The sequence below is a fragment of the Schistosoma mansoni genome, chromosome 3 (genome assembly GCF_000237925.1).
Source record: "Schistosoma mansoni strain Puerto Rico chromosome 3, complete genome".
NCBI classification, from domain to species: Eukaryota; Metazoa; Platyhelminthes; class Trematoda; order Strigeidida; family Schistosomatidae; genus Schistosoma; species Schistosoma mansoni.
In genome coordinates, this window is record NC_031497.1 from 16,950,896 (window position 1) to 16,970,698 (window position 19,803).

Below are 19,803 nucleotides of genomic sequence, written 5' to 3' on the forward strand. Positions count from 1 at the left end.
CTTTAGGTCAAAGGCTCGGGTGTGGTCCCCTAAGAAAACCACCTGCTTCAGTCTGGGCACCTGGGCAGTATCACAGCCCTCACACAAATCGAATGGGATTTGTGAGGCGCATATGTATCTGGTGCTTCCTTGTACCAATATTTATGTTTAAATAAATAAATAAGTAACCCACGAGGCAGTGGAGCATCATAAGGAGATGCAGTCCCATGGTAGCCGGTGACCAGCGATTGGTTCATACGCCATTTGTTCCTTCAGGATACTGGAGCCCATGTGCACCATTGGTTTGGAATCAGGGTTTTCCAACCCCCCTAGGTGAACTTTCCGTGTCCACCAACCCGGTTAAAGCGCCGGACATTCGCTTTTCGTCCTCTCACTTTCGTAAACAACAGTAGTGCCACGAGAAGGCAGTGAGTAGGACTTCCCTGACAGAGGCTATATATTCGCGTGGCCATGTGAGAGCATTTGGAGAGGGAGAGCGGACTCTCCCCACTCTCGGCCGTACCAGGGCATTTGGGGGATATTAGAATAATGCTGCGAGCCGACTAAAAATGTTCAGTTTCTACATGACTTTTACACATTACTTACTAATAGTGACCTCTCATTGGCATAATTAATGAGATTACTCAGATAGCTTTCTCTGGAGCTGTAGCTTAGTAGTATAAACTCTAAACTTTTATTCATCTAACTCAAAGTTTTGATTTAGTTTCCCTTTCATCAATTGAGATAGACCACTAGTATATCTGATACTTACGGAGGTTTCTTAGCCACGCTCTGCGCGACCATCTTCCATCGTCTTCGGTGGTTAGCTGCCTCACAACCGACACAGTTAAACTCTACTAGTCATGACCTCTCACTAGAACTCCGAGAATCAGCTCTCAAAGCTATTCATTAGTGAGCACAATGAAATTCAAGAATCTTCTCAACTCTACACTAAAATGTATTATGTGCTCACCAGCAATTAACTCCAAGAGGTAGTTCCCAGAGTTCTAGTGAGAAGCCATAACCAGTGGAGCTAATCCGTGTTAGATGTGAGGCAGTTACCCAACGAAAATAATGGAAGATGGTCACGCAGTATTGTGGATTGGTTGAAGTTAGACAGTAACATCATTGTATACCAGCTCAGTGGTCTAGAGGTTAAACGTTTGCGCGTGAAATCGAAGATCCCGGATTGGAGTCCCACGTGCGGGGTCGTGGATGCGAACGGCTGAAGATTCTTATCCTAGAATGAAGCGACCATCCAGCTATTCCAGGTTTTTATATGGTGGTCTAAAATTGTTTGGTTCATAATTTCAATAAATAAGCCTGATTTAAAACAAAGTAACTGATCCTATATAAATCACACTGATCTCACTTTCTAGCTTGTTTCGACAAAATAAAGTCATGATGACAATTATTTTATCATTGGGTTGATAAGTGTTATATTTCACAAGACCTCTTAATCATATGGCTTTGTACACTCATACATACAATTCTAGTAAATGGAGTGTCCAAAATATTCAGTTTCTTGAGTTTCCGGTAATGTACGCAGGCGCACTTACAAGTTTAAATATTCTTCTAGACAAAATACTTGAAAATAAATTTTCCCTTTTTTGTGTAGAATGAAAATTTGTTATTCATGGACCAACTGCTTTTGATTATACGAAGACAGTTTGCATAGTCATATTTTTACGGCGGAACGTTTACATATTAATTATATCCATGCATGTTAAAGCCACACATAAGAAAAGCATTTTCTAGATCAAATATGCTAAATTTAGTGTTTACTAGATACAAATTCTGGTTAGTTTGGTCTCGAAGTATTTATCCTTTGTAGCTTGCCAAAACCAAATGTAACATTTATAATTTAGTCTTCATATGCTGGTTTCCTGATTAGACTTTAAGCCCCATTTACTGTGTTTGTGGCGCATACTACTTACGCCGACTGATATAAGTAGTATGTAGCAGCAATCGGATGTGGAATGCTGGCCAACAGAAGATTGAGAAGATTAAATTAACGAGAACAGGATGGAAAACAGAAATCAATAATAATAACAACAGAATTGGAAGAATCGTAAAGCATGTAAAGGACATTTGAAGGAAGATCTGAAAATAATGTATTCAATGCATGGTTTTCATATTTTACGAAGGCATTCTGTAATTTTGCATTAAACAATAAATCGGTCAACTCCATCTGGTTTCTCGTTTACTACAAGTATATTTTTTTCGACTAGTTAATAAATTTCAGTAGCTCGGTTGTAGATTTGAAATCTCTCTTCGTTTTGGGCAACCGGCTAGTTTTGGTGATCTTTATACGATGACTCACATTGCAAAACCGAATCAGCAAACCTGTGTTCACAGATTTCAATTAGTTGCTTGTATCCAATTATGTGAACCAGTTTTTTTAACAAATAAATTATTAGTTACTACTCAAGTATTCAAACCAGTTACTACGTTAGTCAAATTTACTATTTCACTTCGGCTGTTGTCACCAGTCTTATTATCACTATGAGTAAATATTTGGACTAGTCCACCTTTTGATTATCACTGATTCATATATATATATATATACCTAACTTTATTTAATTTTCCGTTATTGAAAAAACACCAGAATATATGAAATGGCTATTATTTTATCAGAGCAAATATTGACTGATCATAGAAAAATTCTTGAAAGCTACTTCGCATAAATATAAAACTAATTATCGTTTTAACAACTGCTTAGTTTATATATAGTGTATAAATGTGCTCAAACATTATCGGGAGAACTAGTATGGTTGACGACTCAGGTCGCTGTGGTTTGGCTCCTGCTTGCTGGCGGCGTGTGCAAGTCCATTTACCGCCATTCTAGACTGATCATTTATTATGTGTCGCCCACCTAGTATCTACTTATGGGATTATGTGTATAAATATCGGCGTAAATAAATCTTTTATCATCATTTACAGTTTGCTTGATATCACATAGAGGTAGAAGAAAAACATATTCCTCTTAGACAGGCAATTATTTCGGACGTAGTGCAATAAAACGAAATTTTCTGTGTGCTGTTCTAGATTAAAATCGAACTTTAGTTTTTACGTTTTGCTATTTGAATGATTCCATGTGGATTATATTTGCGTATATGTAAATACATATACATTTCAGCGCTGGCGCCTGTAAAAGACCTTAATGTATTCTAATCCGAAAACTAACTGAATTTCTTTCCATTATAGGATTGTGTCTGCTTCGGGGGTGTACATGTGTGTGCACATATGCTTCTTGTATGTGTGAATAGAGTCACATCTTTTATTAGTGAATAAGTTGTAGTTTGTTCACTAAAAGAACAAGTTGGAAAAGCGCATAATAAATGAAACCATAGTAGTTTACATCATAACCAATTTTAATTAATGTTTAGTACAACTAGTGCCAAACTCCCTATCTGTGATGGCGTCTAACAGAGTTTTTTCTATCATTTAATTTATACACTATGTTTCATTATGTTGCCATAATTTTAAAGACGTATATATTCAGCTCCTTTAATTTAACTATCTTATTAGTGATCTTGATGTGTATGATTTTAGTTGAGTGCGAGTAAATTAAGTTTTGGTGTACAAAACTAAGCCCTTTATGATTGCTGTAACGTAATTAAACTAATGTGTAGATGATATATTAATGTTTCTCTGATATCAGTTAGTCAGAAAACCACTTTTTTCCATACCAGTGAAATATTCCCTAGTTTACCAACACTGTAATCTATCCAGCTGTACATTTGTGACATGTTTTTTAGGAATAAGTACTATGTTAATATCATCGCTCCCTTATTACGGGATCACTGTGTAGGGTGGAGCAAACCGGTCTTATAAGGGTTATATGCACAATATTGAAATTGAAGGAGTTGGAGAGGCATTTGAAACTAAAACCTAATGATAAGTTTTGGATCCCTTAAACTAAAGCTTTGATAGGAGTGTATGTTCTGCGTCAAGCAAAAATTACACATAAATTTATTGCGTCTACTGTAACATGCAACAAAGCATGTATTTGTCATCAACTCGTCAATATAGTCTAAATTAATTTCTTTGTTGATGTTTAGAGTCCACGATCCTGTTATTCAACCTACTATGCCACCTGACCATTTTTAGTTAGCACTATATTTAATTCGTTACAGTCAATATGTTGTTTCATTAAAATCTTACAATTTACTGTTTAGTAAAGTTTCACTTGCTCATTTTCAACCATTGTAAAAATATTTTAATTCAAAACCATACATTTCAAGTTGTTCATGAATTAAATATCGATTGAGTAATGTAAAAGTTGCTACCCTTTCAGTCTCATAATAATACACTAACTTATTTCGTCTGAAGTCAGTTTCAACTTCATTTTTTCATTCTATACAGACGGATTGGACCTTGCCAGTTTTCAGAAAAGCATACAAACTCACAAATTTGTTTAAATCCCTACCATTGGAGTCGAGTACTTATTCAAGATAAAATTAATGAAAAAGTTCACTGTTCAAAATATTCTTCAGATCCAGGTAATTAGTCTTTATTTTGTGTAGTATAAGGCTATATATATATATATATATATATATATATATATATATATATATATACTATCACTAAAGGTATATCGAGAATAGATACATATTTCACAAGCTCAAGATTCAGATTATAGTTTTTTTAAAAAGAATTAACATATTTTATTAATTTGTACGAATATTCGTCAATATAAGGACGAATAGTTTTACAGAAATTGGGCACCAAGTATAGAGAAAACATGTGTGAAAATTATCTTTGAAATATTCTCAGCGATTGAGATTATCCTGATGAAATCCAGACAAGTTTACTGGACGAAATGTTGGAATTATTCAACTTTCAATCGCTGAGATTATTTCAAATATAATTTTCATATATAATATTTTATTAATTGGTTATATTTCTTAAAAGAAGGTTAAACTCAGCTTACACTTTTCTAATCGATCCATACTTTGCTCGAGATCTATGAATAACCTTGGGTTGATGGTATAAATCGTGTTAATTAGCAGCACTAAATGATATCTTCAAACATTTCTATACAACTAAAATGATCATTAATCGTCTGTACACATGAATGTTGATAATTTGTATTATTATGCTTATTTAGAGAAAAAAATATTGATGTATATGCAACTGTATGTTGGTTTTAAGGCCGATAAAAATGATCTTGTTAACAGAAAGCTTCAAACTTGCTACTCTATTTTCAAGATAAAATTTTACTAAAATATTTAAGACTCGAATATTTTTATTTTTTGTTTCGCTCTTATTATTAGCTTTAACGTAAAATAATGATTGGTTGTGTATCAGGAAATGCTTTACAGTTAATAAAATCTAAATGAATTTCACCATTATAATTTATTTTGTTTATTTCATCACTAGGATCTTTTATTTACGTTTACCATTCAATTATAGATTGATATACTCAGTTTTGATTTATACACTTAGTGTTTAAGAACTAACGTTACTACTATTCAATTACTCAATCGAGATAAATGAAGTAAGGTTTGATTCATCAGTAGTCTAGTAGGTGGAATTTGGGTTCGCAGACTGATTTAGCCAGTGGGTACCAATGACTAAATCTTTTGAGTTTTGATTCATGATGCAAAGTTAATCAAAGCAATGAAGATGCATCTTTTTGTTGTCTTTCTCTTAGATACCTTGGTTTATCAATATGTTTCAATTTCCTTCTTTATGTATTTTGTGTCCTGTTTCGTCTGAACTTATCAGTGTTAAATTATTATTATTATCTAACTGTCTTGTTATTTTGATTCCTCTCAATTTTATTCGTACAATGAAATCTTAAACACTTTACCGTTACGAAACTGTTAGACATTCTATTTGACATTATTTTTTTCTATAATTGCTGACTTTTAACAAATTAATCATAATAAATCTTTTATGTTGAAAGTTTAATGTCTCATTGTCTTCATTTTTATATTTGCTTTAAAATTTAATCATAAACAGAACAAAACACGTCCGTAAATGTAAATATTTTGTTCAAATAATGAACATAAATGCCAAGCAGCGTAACTAATCAACTATCGTACTAATTTGCGTTTACAATTATCCGTGTATTATATAAATTTTAGGATTAAAAAAGTAAACAACATGAAGTATGAATAATCTTGAATCTATATGTTCACTAGATTTTCTTGCAAGCATTAATGTTTGTTCATGATTTTGTTCGTTCGAATTCTCAACGACTGAATGATTTTTCACTAGAGATTTCTTTTGTCGAGTTGAAGTATGCCGGAAATCTGGTTATATTCGAGGGCAAAACACAGTCCTGTAAATTCTTCAGTCAGCAATGCAAAGATATTATGTTTGCATTCCTCTTTTTCAATATGTAAGCTGTTGATTGATAATATAATACGCAGATGATATTCTCCTGTTTGGTGAAGACGCTGGCAAAATGCAGAGTCTTTTGCTAGCACTGAGCAACAATACCAGGATGATTGGAATGCGTTTCTCCCCATCTAAATGCAAGTTGTTGCTCCAGGATCGGCCTGCGTCAACACCTGAACTAAGGATAGGGAGTGAAGTAGTCGAACGCGTCGACAACTTCACTTATCTTGGAAGTCTGATCAGCCCTAATGGGTTGGTGTCTGACGAAATCTCTGCACGGATTCAAAAAGCTCGTTTGGCTTTTGCCAACTTACGTCACCTATGGCGAAGACGAGATATCCGTCTATCAATTAAGGGACGAGTATACTCGGCAACAGTTCGCTCTGTTCTACTTTACGGCTGTGAAACATGGCCATTAAGAGTGGAAGATACTTGTAAGTTACTAGTATTTGACTACAGATGCCTTAGAAATATCGCTTGGATCTACTGGGATCACTGGGTAAGTATTGTGAGGTTAGACGTAAGGTATCAAGGAATATAGTGGTAAATCATCTGATGAGGTTGCGAATCTGCATCGAATGAGATGGTTAGGCCACGTATTACGCATGCCGAATCACCGATTACCATAACGCGCAATACTGACTAGTGTTGGAGACGGTTGGAAGAGATTTAGGGGCGGCCAGACCAAAAACGTGGCGTCAGTTCTTAAAGTCATTAACTTCTGGTCTGAGCCATGTTGGTAGATGTAGACTACTTGGTTTGGTTCTGCACGACTATCGTAACCAGTATTTGAAGACTCTGTGTGTCATGATTTAGAATCGATCACAATGGCGCAGGTGTATACACTCTCTGTATTCCCTTAAATCGTGGAGTTAAAATTACTTTATAACTTTCTATCTACGGACTTATTCTTTCTTCCTGTACTATATCCTTATACACAATCTATCTTTTATGTATTTATACCATTGAAGTAACTACTTCTATGAATTTGGTGTTCATCCTGTAGTGCTAATGAGGTATAGCAACTTGGACCAATGCTTATATGTACGTAGTCCTACGTTGTAGCTGACTGGAATTCGTTTTAGTCATTTCTAAATTATACCATAGATAGTAATGTTCATGAGCCTGTTGGCCACCCATATTTAGAGTTTTTTTATTTCAAGCTAGTTGTTACCCATTAGAATCTTAAAACATCAAAACGTGCTTAACTTTCGATTAGTTAAGCCTCTTTTGTGACACGGGTGAGTGGGTTTCGTTGGTACTTTGTATATTAATTAGAATATTATTAAAAACTAGCTAAGACTGGCCAAATATTGTAGTCTGTCTTTTCTTTTCTCAATACTCATCTGTAGTTTTTCTCAGATTTAAACCCATAGTATTTAACCTCTGTGAAGAATTCCTAATCTTTTGAAATTATGATATTCCAATCCGATCGGCTCGTGATTGTCACTCATCATTTTGATTTGCTGATGTTACAAATTTTATTGTGATAATCCTTTGCCGTCTTTTCTATACAATTGAATTTAGTTATAATATTCATGATTACTTCAGTTGTAGCAGTGGTGGTACTAGTAACAAGTAAATTGGTTATGTTTGTTAAGTACCTATCATTAAGTTTGCATTTCTGAGAAGGATTGCTTATCTCGTAATTAGTCTCTCTCTCTCTCTCTCTCTCTCTCTCTATATATATATATATATATATATATATATATATATAAGGGGGGGAATAAGTTATTTGGATAAGTATTCGGATAAATAAGTACACAAACACACACATGAGACAATTCTCTGCAAACACAAACTTTACATAAAGTTACTTCTTTTAAAATATAAAAGTAAAATTTCAAGCTTAAACCGAACATATGAAGTCTAGTGTTTGGGTTTCTCACAGTATTCAAACCAAGAGCCCAACATATCGTTTATTATTTTATATGTTTGTTTTTATGTGTGCATGTATGAAGCAATAATGTGGGATATTTAAAATTACTTTAAATATACGGTAAACACTCGAATTCAGTGTGTGTGTACTGTATTATAACTGTTTAAAAATTGACTTGAAATAATGTCAAAATTTTTGTGACATATATATGTGTATATATATACATATATAGTTGCACATGCGGATAGGCATATATCGTATTAAGTATGTTGCATAAATTTCAATGTCAAATTGTGTTGTTTATAATATAACAGAAATTTTCTCACTGCTATTTTAAAAGTAATATATATATATATATATATATATATATATAATGTACAATTTATTGTGTTAATAATAATGTGGAGTTTTAAGTATTTTGTTGCTGTTCCATATATTTAGGTTTTGTCAACATTACCACTTATTCTCTCCCTCACCCCACTTTACACACAAACTCACTCACATACATATACCCAGGCAACCAAAAATCTTTTGTCTCATTTTCTGTCGCCATTAAATGGCACCCATTTGGTGCCAGGTGTCATTACTTGTGAGGGCAAAACTAGATAGTGAATGGCGCCAAACTGTAAAAGCTTTCGGCGCCACTTTACGTATTTATATATATGGGGTGTAACTTGGAGCCAAGTTTTACAGTCAGGGCGTCCTGTGCTTATCATTTAAGTAATTTCCCCACATTAGTGAAATAAGCTCTGATAATTCACTTTATTTATATATTTATACATACTGAAACTTTACTGAGAAACTCTCATAGGGTTAGAAAGTGAACCAGCGCAAATTATATAAAGTAAATATATTTTTTCTCATTTTTAATGTCTAGATTTTAATCCATCACTCACTTACTCATTTACCACGACGACGACACTAACGACAACCATGACCACAAATGTCATTGCATCATTTATCTGTTATATAACTATCACTGTATGATTACTAGTTTGTTAATTGCTCGCATATTATTTGTTTTTACATATATATATATATATATATATATAATCGCTATTGCCGTAGTTCATATTATTCGTATTATTATTATCGTTTGGAGTCGGTTTCACTGGTAAAAAGAATTTCGAAAAAAGTTTTGAAAGACTAGATAGATTTTGGTGAACACTTGAAAAAAAAATAAAACAGGGATACCGCTGTCAATGTTTCATTCTGTTCCATTTACTTTCTCTACTATGATTGCGTCGCAGTTTTTTCGTGTTTTAAATATGATAAAGGAAAAATAGCAAAAGGCGACACTAATAAAATAAGATAAAGTGGATAGAGTTAAAGAGACAATGTGGTCAGGTATCCCAATTATAATTGAACATATTATAATTGAATAACTTTTCATATTTAATAATTTAAACATTACTATGTTCTAGGTGGTACGTAGATACGAAGGATGTTTTGTGAGGGACAGGTGGTTAAGCTAATATTAACAGGTGAAGAGTTCGATTGAAATATAAATGAAAACCAAAAAAAATTAAAGTTGCTTTTTTTTTAATTCTCTCTATATGAATATGGATTTGGTGATTTCTTTTTCTTAAAGTCTTTTCGCAATATATGGATATATATGGGCACATTTTTAAATTATTCATTCAGTAGAATTACTACTCCTAATTTTTACACTAATCCTTTCCAAATTCTGCAAATGTACAAAAATAGGCATATTTAATCTTAGCTCTGTTTGTTTTATGCTTAAAATGACAAATCAGAAGATTATCGTTGCACACAGTTGAGAAGTCCAGTTGAAATTAGTGAATATGATGGTCGTCAAGTGATTGAAGTTGGATACTTACACCATTAGATGCCGGCTGCATTGTCTAGAGACCAAGAGCTCTCCACGAGACTAAAGGTGGCGCGTTGGACCCTCAGTGGGGTTGTGGGTGCATACTTCTGAGAAGTCCCGTGTCGGGACGAAACGTGTGTCCAGTACTTCTTGGTTTTTAATGGTTCGTGATGTTAACTATGAAAATTCAACAATCTCCACAAACCACTATACTAATAAAATATTTAGAACTAATAAATATTGAAAGGGAAATACGATGATTCGGTTGGAGATGCAATTGATTATATTCACTAGAGTGTTCAACAAGTACTAAACAATGGATTTAGTCAACAACATAAATTTTGATTCTATGCAAGCAAAAAAACAGTCCCGTTCTATATTTCTGTAAACTAATTTTTTTTCTTTAATGAAATAAGTAATACAGGGGGTTTTCAATCTCCTTACATTTCTTTTAACGAACTAGAGTTAAAATTGAGCATCGAGCATCATGCTTTTTTTAAACACTTTTCTTTGAACTATCAAATAAAAAAATCAGTTGTTCAAGTTTAGAATTTAGTCATTAAGTTCATTAGTGTTAACTGTCACAATTTTGAAACAGTATAACGACAGCAAACTATTTATTTAAGTAAACAATGAGAGAGTTAATGAAACAAGAAAATATGCTTGAAAACTTAAATAACAAATGACTCAGGCCCACCTATAGCATGTGATTGTTAGTACAGTTGAAAAACATCCTACATTTGCACGAATAATTTAAAAGGAAAGAAATTCATACTTAAGTTGGATAATATTAATCACGTTTTATTCTCTGAGCTTAGTAATGTAATTGGAAAGCTCTCATCACTGTCCTACGCAGAATCATCACTGCTTACTTTAGGTACATATAAACTGTCATGTTATTTCACAAGTGTTAAATAAACTTGTTCTAGTGACTTAGTCTTTCATTATATATCTTCCCATGTATTATTGGTCTCATTTTTCTTTTTATTTCTGTTGATATCCTGGTTTGATCGGGTTATGAACAGGTGACTGTATGGCCTTTACTCTAAAGATTGACAAATAAAGTCTATGTCAATATTACCTCTTGATTGCAGGTTGACCTGAATACCATGCTTCCAGAATTTTGACCTTTTCTCAAGTATATTCGTGTCCGGGGTTGTCTCCATCCTTTGATGTAAACGACGACATGTTATATCATTTTACAGTCAGTTTATCTTCATGTTTGCGTTATTGGAGGGAGACTCTACATCATTCAATGTATAATATCTGTCATGTTGAGTGCAATTTATTTTTTAGAAGGTATTGAATTCGCCTTCTTTCTCTGTTTTATCTTAATCTCTGCATAATGTACGCTAAAGTGATTGTGTTAATTCGTGAGTTTTGGTCAAACATCTAAAGGTGATCCATTTTTGAGATACGGATTCATTTTTCTAAGGCATAAGTGATACTAAAAGAACAGTTATTCACTGCTCCATAATTATCAATAGTTGTTCTTCAGTTAATATCGGTTCGTTATGAAACAAACCTATTAAAACAATAAATTAATTACTATCAGAAGAGGTTTTTGTGGAGATTTAGTATTTTCATAGTTGAAAGCGTGAGTCAATTGAAGCTAGACCACCAGGGAAAACCTGGAAGCACTGGACGGCCGTTCCGTTCTATTGTGGGAGTTCTCAGCAGTGCGCATCGACGACCTCGCCTCACGAGATTCGAACACAGGATCTACCAGTCTCACACCAGAGCACTTAACCGATAGACCACTGAGCCGGCATCCCATGGTGTTTATGTCTAACTCCAGCCAATCCACGAAGTTGAGCAACCGTTCACTAATTGTCTTCAGTGAGTTGATATCTCACAACAGACGTGGTTTGAACTCCACTGGTCACTGCTTCTCACTAGAACTCCTGAATTTACCTCTCGAAGTCAGTCACTAGTGAACATATGATTATTATTATTATCAGAGGGGGTTTTTGTGGAGATTATTAACTATAAAAATGACTTAGTAACCCATTCAAATAATTAATATTTATTATAAATAAATTCTTTTTCATTGACTGACTATTCTGACCTTTGATAATGTTTAACACTTAGTAAAGTTTTATTTTGGTAAATTGTTATCTGAACATTCCATCTGTCGGTATACATCACTTCTGTGAATAGATATTTTCTTAAAATTGTTACTGAAGATTTCTCACTTACTTTTCTCTTATATGACTTCACAACTACTCAAGATTTATATACATACATAATTTTATTCACCTCAAATAGTTCGGTATATATATATTTATCATAATTTTTGGATTTGGTTTTTATTCATTTGTTTTAATGTGAACAGATGCATGATGATGTTCACCAGACAAATATGTTTATATACCATTTAAATTTTTATATTTTGAACTCGTCAGTGAACTCTTTTGTCTATTTATGTATTTGTGCATGATTGTATATATAATACTTTATTAGACTGAATTTTTTCTTTCTTCCTCATTTGCTTATTACCGATTCCGTTGTAGGAAAGAATAACGTAAACTTTTTACTATGATATTTTCTGTATGTCTTACTGAATTTCCTTTCTTTTTCTAATACTTGTTATTGTCTTACACAATAATTGGTGCAAAAGAAAAATAATAGTTTCATATAAATAAGATAGAGATAGATATAGTTTAGTATTAGTGGCTATGGTCAATTATAGTACCACTTTTATCATAACTAATCATAATAGTCTTACTGTTTCTCATCTCACTTTTACTAAAAGGAGTCCATTGTATATGCTTCTTCGTGTCTATGATTGTATACTAATGTATGTTTTGTGTGTAGGTGTGTGAACTGCAAGGAGGGTGGGAGCTTTCTTCACCGTTGTTTTCGTTTGTATATTATACATTACTATTACGATCATTAGCTCCGTGTTATTGACCTTTATATAATTTGATGAATTAAAGATAAGATTTTATACTCTTTACGCGTTGTCTACTTTAGTTTTTTTCTCGTTGTTGTTGGCGCCAGTTTATTCATATGTGTCATTCATGGTGGTGTTTTCGGTTGTCATTTGTTCCGTTTTTTCTAAGTATGCCTGTTTGTTGTAGATGTGCAGATTTGCTGGCTAGACCAAGCCCACCCTCATATATATATATATATATATATATATATATATACATATATATATAATTTATCATTTCTCTTCGGTGAAAAAAAGCACAGAGAGTATGAGTCAGTTTTTTCTGATGTTAGCTCTTTTCATTCACGTAATAGTAGTAACGGAATACAATAACCATATCCAAAGAAAACAAAGTTATTTCTATATCGCAATGACCTCATATCGTTTATGCTATATATAGTTGAATAGAATCAATGTCAACTAATTTTTCCTGTACTTAGAACAGGTTTTATTTTGAAGAGCCAAATAATAATCAGCCTTTTATTTTAGTGTAACCGTAATGTAATCTGACTACGTTTGGAGTGTCTTTTTTAATAATTGTTTTAATTTTCACGCATCAGTGAACTCATAATGAAAGCTAACAGGGTTTACATTTTTACACTAACAAAGTAATTACCTGTAGTTTCTCTAATGATAATAATTATTTAGATTTGTTAGTTAATTTCTTATTTTAATGTTTAATAACAGAAAACGTTTAGTTGAAGTGTTTTTGTAGAATAGGTTGTTTTCATTTGTTAGTTTCATCTTCCAAAATCGATCTTCGTTCGGAAAGCCATATCCATTGGTTCTAGTTGCTTGGTGTTCGCTTTTGGGCTTCCCGGCCCTGGTTTCTATTCCTAACGACGTGGTAAATGCACATTGTTAAAATGTCTCATACCATGATGAAACATCTATTCAGTGCTCCGTGGTTTTAAATGATAACCCGACTGAGATGAATCTGTTACAAATACAACATACATAATGTATTTCTCGAGTGCTAATATATGGTGACTAATGGGTTAATTGAGCATTCCTGATAATTTCAAGCTCTGGAAGTTTGTCCAACTATAATCTAATAAAAAGAGCTCAGGATTTTCATCTTAATATCTAAAGTACTTTGGATCCCTTTTTTATCCGTACACTGTCTATCGCAGTCATTAACAAAGCTCTTGGTTGTGCTGCTGATGTCTTCTATTTGAAGTGATTGTTCATAAGTCTATGTATGTGAGAGTTGTTTCAAAGGTTCGGAGCTTCCTTTGCCTATTCCAGTGTAAACAGTCCGTAGGTCAAAATTTGGACCATAAACTTGTATTTGGTTACAGGGTTTTAATAACGTTAATAGAGTAAGTACTTTTGCGTTGTTGAAATGTATTTTTTCTAGGTATGTTTCCTTTATATAAGTCGTTCTTTTTTAAATTCCGACAATTTAATCGCCTCCTTTTACACCTGAAGTTTGATTTAGTGTTGTGAAAATTACTTTGATATGTAAAAGAATTTCATCACGGACTGACGTCATTTGGTTTACCGTTGTAAACAAGGGGATAATGGACAGCGATTTCGTCTTCTTTTCAGTCTTCTTATAAGTTTGAAACAATGAACCCACCAGGGATAGAAACAAGGGTCTTTAGGTCTTGCACTGATTTCCTTAGTTTTAGACCATTGAGTTAAAATACAGTGGTTTACAGAAATAGTCTCAATCGTTTCGCCATATAGAGTGACAATTATACAATCCTGTCGGTAATGACTGTTCCAGTCTCAACATAGTTGGACTCCATGGCCTACAAGTTTCGAATAGAACCTCGGAGACCCATTTCTAAGTTAGTCACCAACACATATACGATTATCCGAATTTAGAATTTATTGATTTATTTATTTAAACACATACATATTGGTACAAAAGGGCACCAGATACATATGCGAATTTAGAAAGGTAAATCACTTGGTTTCCCATCCCACCAGCCTAAAAGTATCACACTTGCCTGGAGACTACAAGGTCCTGGTTTCTATCTCTGATAGAGTCACTGGTGTTCATACCTAGGGAGTCTTATTCTAAGACAAGATGGGCGTTGAAGCCTTTACGGTTTTCACTAATACCCAAACTCATACCAATTCGCGACAAATAACACTTCTGAAGTTCATTTGTAATTTAGACTGTGAACTTACAGATTAGTGAGTTCGTAACGTATATCAATGTAAGAATTCGTCTTATTCTCTAAAATAACTCAGTATATATTAGTTTACCGTTCTCTTAATTACATAATAAAGTTACTATCGCTTATTACTTGTAATCATCTTATTTTGATTAATAGTTTTGCACTACAGTTGTACATATCTTGTGTATACTCTATTTTTAATTTAGAAAATCTTACAATTCAATGTGAAGTCTAGTTATAAACTTACATGTTTTAAAGATAATTGCAGATCTGTTTTGATGATTTATTTAAACGTATGTAAGATTTAGCCGAGTGTAAAAACTATATCACAATAGTTTATATGCATCTTCCTATTTTTCTCAATAGATATGGAGTTTTATTTTATTATTGTTCTGTTTACATTAACTATTATTTTTCTCCGCGTTCTTCGTCATTAGTTGTATTCTCTTTTAGCGACTTTTTTTCTGTCATCCCTTTCTACAGTAGGTGTCTGATAGCTTTAGTTTATACTTAAAACTAAATGTATGGAAATGTGCTTGACTGCGTAATCATATAATATTTAGGTAGAGATTTTAAATACTTTGTTTGATTAATTCCTAACACTTTATTATAAGATCATGTTTGTTCTAAGTAGGAAGAACCGTAATTTTTACTTGGGATTATGTACATAAAACCTTTTGTTAGATAAAGACTACTCAAATCATAAAGTAATAGTGGGGTTTGTTTATCTTTTCTATCTAGTATATTATAATAAGTGAATTCATTGGACATTTAGTGAAATGTATAGTATGTAACTAAAACCAATTATCTCTGGAGTATTTTTGCAATTTAGTTATTCTTCAAGGTTTAGTTTTCACGATCTGAGCCTCTGATATCATTTAGGTGAATGCATTCAGTGTAGTTATCTTGGAATATTAACCTATGAAGTTTCACTAATAATGACACCACAATGAATGTTAAAGATTATATTTATTAATAACCACTTAACAAGTCACTTAATATTGAACAAAAGAGATAGCTAAGAGTTGAGTACATATTTTCTTGCTGAGTTACATAAAATAAAATATTCACTACATCGAATTATTTCGCTAATATATTTCATTCCATTCCTTTAATTTTACAGATATTGTTTGTCTGGGATTAAAACATATTAATCATCCAAATTGTAGTAATCATGAATCTCACGTTAAGGGACTCAATATTGGTTCAGAATATCCTAAGGATATGATGCCATTATTACTACCACCGTCTACATTATCTTCGTTGTTATCATCTTCCTCATCGTCAACAGAATCGACATCTGCAGAAACACAAATCTCATCAATTCGGATGGATCAGTCATATGATTCAGGTAGGGTGATATACATATATATGCTCTAGTTTGTTGTCAATTTTATAGTGGTATGTATTGCACTTACTTTATTGTCAAAATCTTGCTTATATTGTTAGTTTTTCTATTGAATAAATGCACAATATTTCAGACCATCTTGAAAGTAATTTGCTTACATAACTTGATGGTGCTGAGGATTATTAAATTGTGGTTGTGAAATTCTGATATTCGGTATAAACAGTATGTCTTCATAATCATTTTTATATCATTTTATTCTTTCTGTTTGCTGCTATGTGTTGATGATAACTACCGATTAACACAGATTGTAATACTACAGTGTCTTGACGATTGCGCCTTGATATATTAAAGACAAATAACATTAGTAATTCAGAGTTTAGGACACCTCAAATTTTGTTGAACATAAATAATACACTAATATGTTTATAAAGCCGAATATATCGATAGGTCTATGGTTTAAATAAATACCGAATAGCGTTAATACGGTATCCTTTGTAGTAGACAATCACTGGTAAAAAAAAAATGGCAAGATTGCTTCTCAGTTCAGGCTTGTATTACGCTTTCGTGGTAATCGTTTTTGTTCAGATGGAAGGATAGTCCTTGTACATATATAGTTTTCTTTTTAAATATGACCAATTCAGTTGTTTGAAGAGCAATCTATCATTAATTTGCTCAAATAAGCATCAAAGTACATTTTTATGTAATTGGCTTTAAGCCATGTTTTTTGGCTAATAAAGACTAATAATATCGGCCAGCTATCCTAAGCAGAACTTTAATGCAGTTTGAACCTACAGCCCAATGATTGGAAGCAAAATGGTGAAATTACTAAGCGTTTAATCCAATTGTTAATCAAACCACAGTTTCAAGATATCCTAGTTTTCTTTAAAGGGTTTGTTGTTGTCATCTCATATTCCAGATAGATTTTCTGGGTTTTTTCGATTTAATTGACTCATATTCGCTAGACACTTGGGTACGAGCCACTCTCTAAGTGTGGAGGTTAATGATGCTACGTGGTTGCTCAAACTGAATTAGACGAAGAGATTTTGAACCTTGAGCTTAATGACTGAAAGTCGAACGTCTTAACCACTAAACCACCACTCCATCATATTAAATAGTTTATCCGGGTAGGCGACGGCTAAAGATGTATGACATATATGTTTTCAGCTTTGAATTAATCTCTTACTCCTAACCTTGATATGACCAAATTTTCATCCATTCGCTTTTGGAAGTTTCATTAAGAACTCTTTAAGCCTGTGACTATTTAATTTCGATAATTTTACAAGTAATCCTATCCTGTTTGGTGCATCATTTATGAATACTTGTATTTTCCCTTTTAATTCTTTAGTTGTATCATATGATTCAATTACAAATAATTCTTCAGCTCCGTTGCTTACCAATCATGATACATATGCTAAAACAAAACTGACTTACTGGTCACCTCATTTTCTCCATAAAATGCAACAAAAATTGCACATGAATTTAATGAATTCTGTTTCATCTTTAACCAAGTGGAAGAGATTGAGAGACAATACAAATTTTACATTATCTACTTGCTTGGTTCCATCTAAAGATTTCAATCATACAACACCACCGCCAACAACAACTACTACTACTACGACATCTATAAGTAGTTCTGATGATGAAATGCATAGTTGTAGTTTCATATTGTCTTCTAAAAACCCTATAAATGATAGTTCTTTACAAAATTCTAATCTACACTTTAACCGATTCATTTCTATCAACGATCATTCTGTTACAATAAATAATGAAAAATCTGACTTACATAGTCGTCTTTCTTCTCCCTCTCCTCTACATTACCTTAAACCGTGGGCAAATATTTCCTATTGGGAATCACATCATCATGTTGGACGTAGATGGTATCAAATTACAAATCGTAAATTAAACATTGTCTACAATGATGTTAATATTAATGATAATGATCATAATAATAATGATGTAAAGGACAAATTATATTCATCTCCGAAACAAGCACATATACATAAGAAAAATCATTCAAATTATAGGAGTAAATCTCAAAATGATGATATATATTTATCTTTACTAACTTTATATCAATCAAATCATGTAAAATATAATTGTAAATCAGATTGTAATAGAAGTAGTAATAAACTCTTCAAGAATAATTCGACCACTCCCTCTATTACTTGTCATACGAATAGGATTAGTGGTAATAACAGTAGTGTCATCAGGTCATCTTCAAAACAATGCAAAAAGTGTTATAATTATGTGGATTCATTCAACGATACATCTCTTATACCAAATTTAATTGTTCATTCATCAATGTATAAATCATCTTCTGGTTGGAAACAATGTTGTCGTTTAGGCAGCCAGGGTATTTCGCTTACACTTACCACTTATGGTTGTGTATGGTTAAGTAATCAAGCGTTGGCTACAAACTTACCTATATTTGTATCATCACCTTGTTTTCATTTTCATAATGCTAATTGTTCTTCCTCTTCTTCTTCATCGCTTAATAGTAGTGCTGAAGACTTTCTTGTTGATAGACCTGTATACCGTGTACCAGCTGGTTATTCTCTATTGGTTTTCGATCTTTCATCTTACGAAAACTGGTTGCAACAACATTCTTCTTCATCATCTTCGGCGTCATCATCATCTTATCGTCAGTATTCCGGTAACAACCATAATGGCGACAACAGTAATTTAAGTGGTAATAGCAATAATAGTAATAATATAGATTTTGACGAGTTGCACAAAACTCATTTGTGGGCAAAAAACAACAATCTATGCAAAAATCCGATTATACATATAAGTTTAGGTAAAGGTTGGGGACCATCATATCGTCGACCAGATGTTACACATTGTCCAGCACGTTTAGAGGTGTGGATTAATTTAGAACATCTGTTTCCTGTATTCATTTCAAACAAATAAGAAATTGTAGAAAATAATTTTCTTTCCCGATATCATAATTATCTATTCTCTCTTTTTTGCTTATTTTTCTTGTTATTATTGTGATTTAATGAAAAATATGTATATACATAACATGTGTAAATAGTAAGGAACCGTTATGTGCCACTTAACTATTGGCATCTTCTTTGTGATCAGTTTTTATGCTACTCGATTAATACTAATTATAATGAGTAAAACGTAGTATTCAATAATTGCAGAAGTGTTTTCACAATATCTGTACTGTGATATATTTATGTCCTTATACTCTTCATTTTAACTAATACAGTAAGAATGATTACGTTAGCATTTGTGAATGTGTTCTTTTTTACGTGATGATACTCTGGATGATCTCATGTATATTCTTTGCATACTTATGCATTTTACTAAGTGATTAGTTTTTGTATTATAAAATTTCTGAGC

General features: G+C 32.7%; 1 protein-coding gene across 1 annotated transcript in view; it reads left to right on the forward strand.

The window, feature by feature from the left end:
- Smp_169780 (putative smad) overlaps nucleotides 1-19,365 on the forward strand; it is a gene marked incomplete at both ends in the record, with an annotated part of 22,390 nt that extends 3,025 nt beyond the window's left edge. Inside the window, 4 exons of the mRNA XM_018799438.1 lie at nucleotides 4,348-4,484; nucleotides 16,231-16,458; nucleotides 17,801-18,332; nucleotides 18,636-19,365. Coding sequence (XP_018651227.1) covers nucleotides 4,348-4,484; nucleotides 16,231-16,458; nucleotides 17,801-18,332; nucleotides 18,636-19,365 — 1,627 coding nt within the window. The remainder of the gene's footprint in view (nucleotides 1-4,347; nucleotides 4,485-16,230; nucleotides 16,459-17,800; nucleotides 18,333-18,635) is intronic.
- Nucleotides 19,366-19,803: the final 438 nt, after the last annotated feature.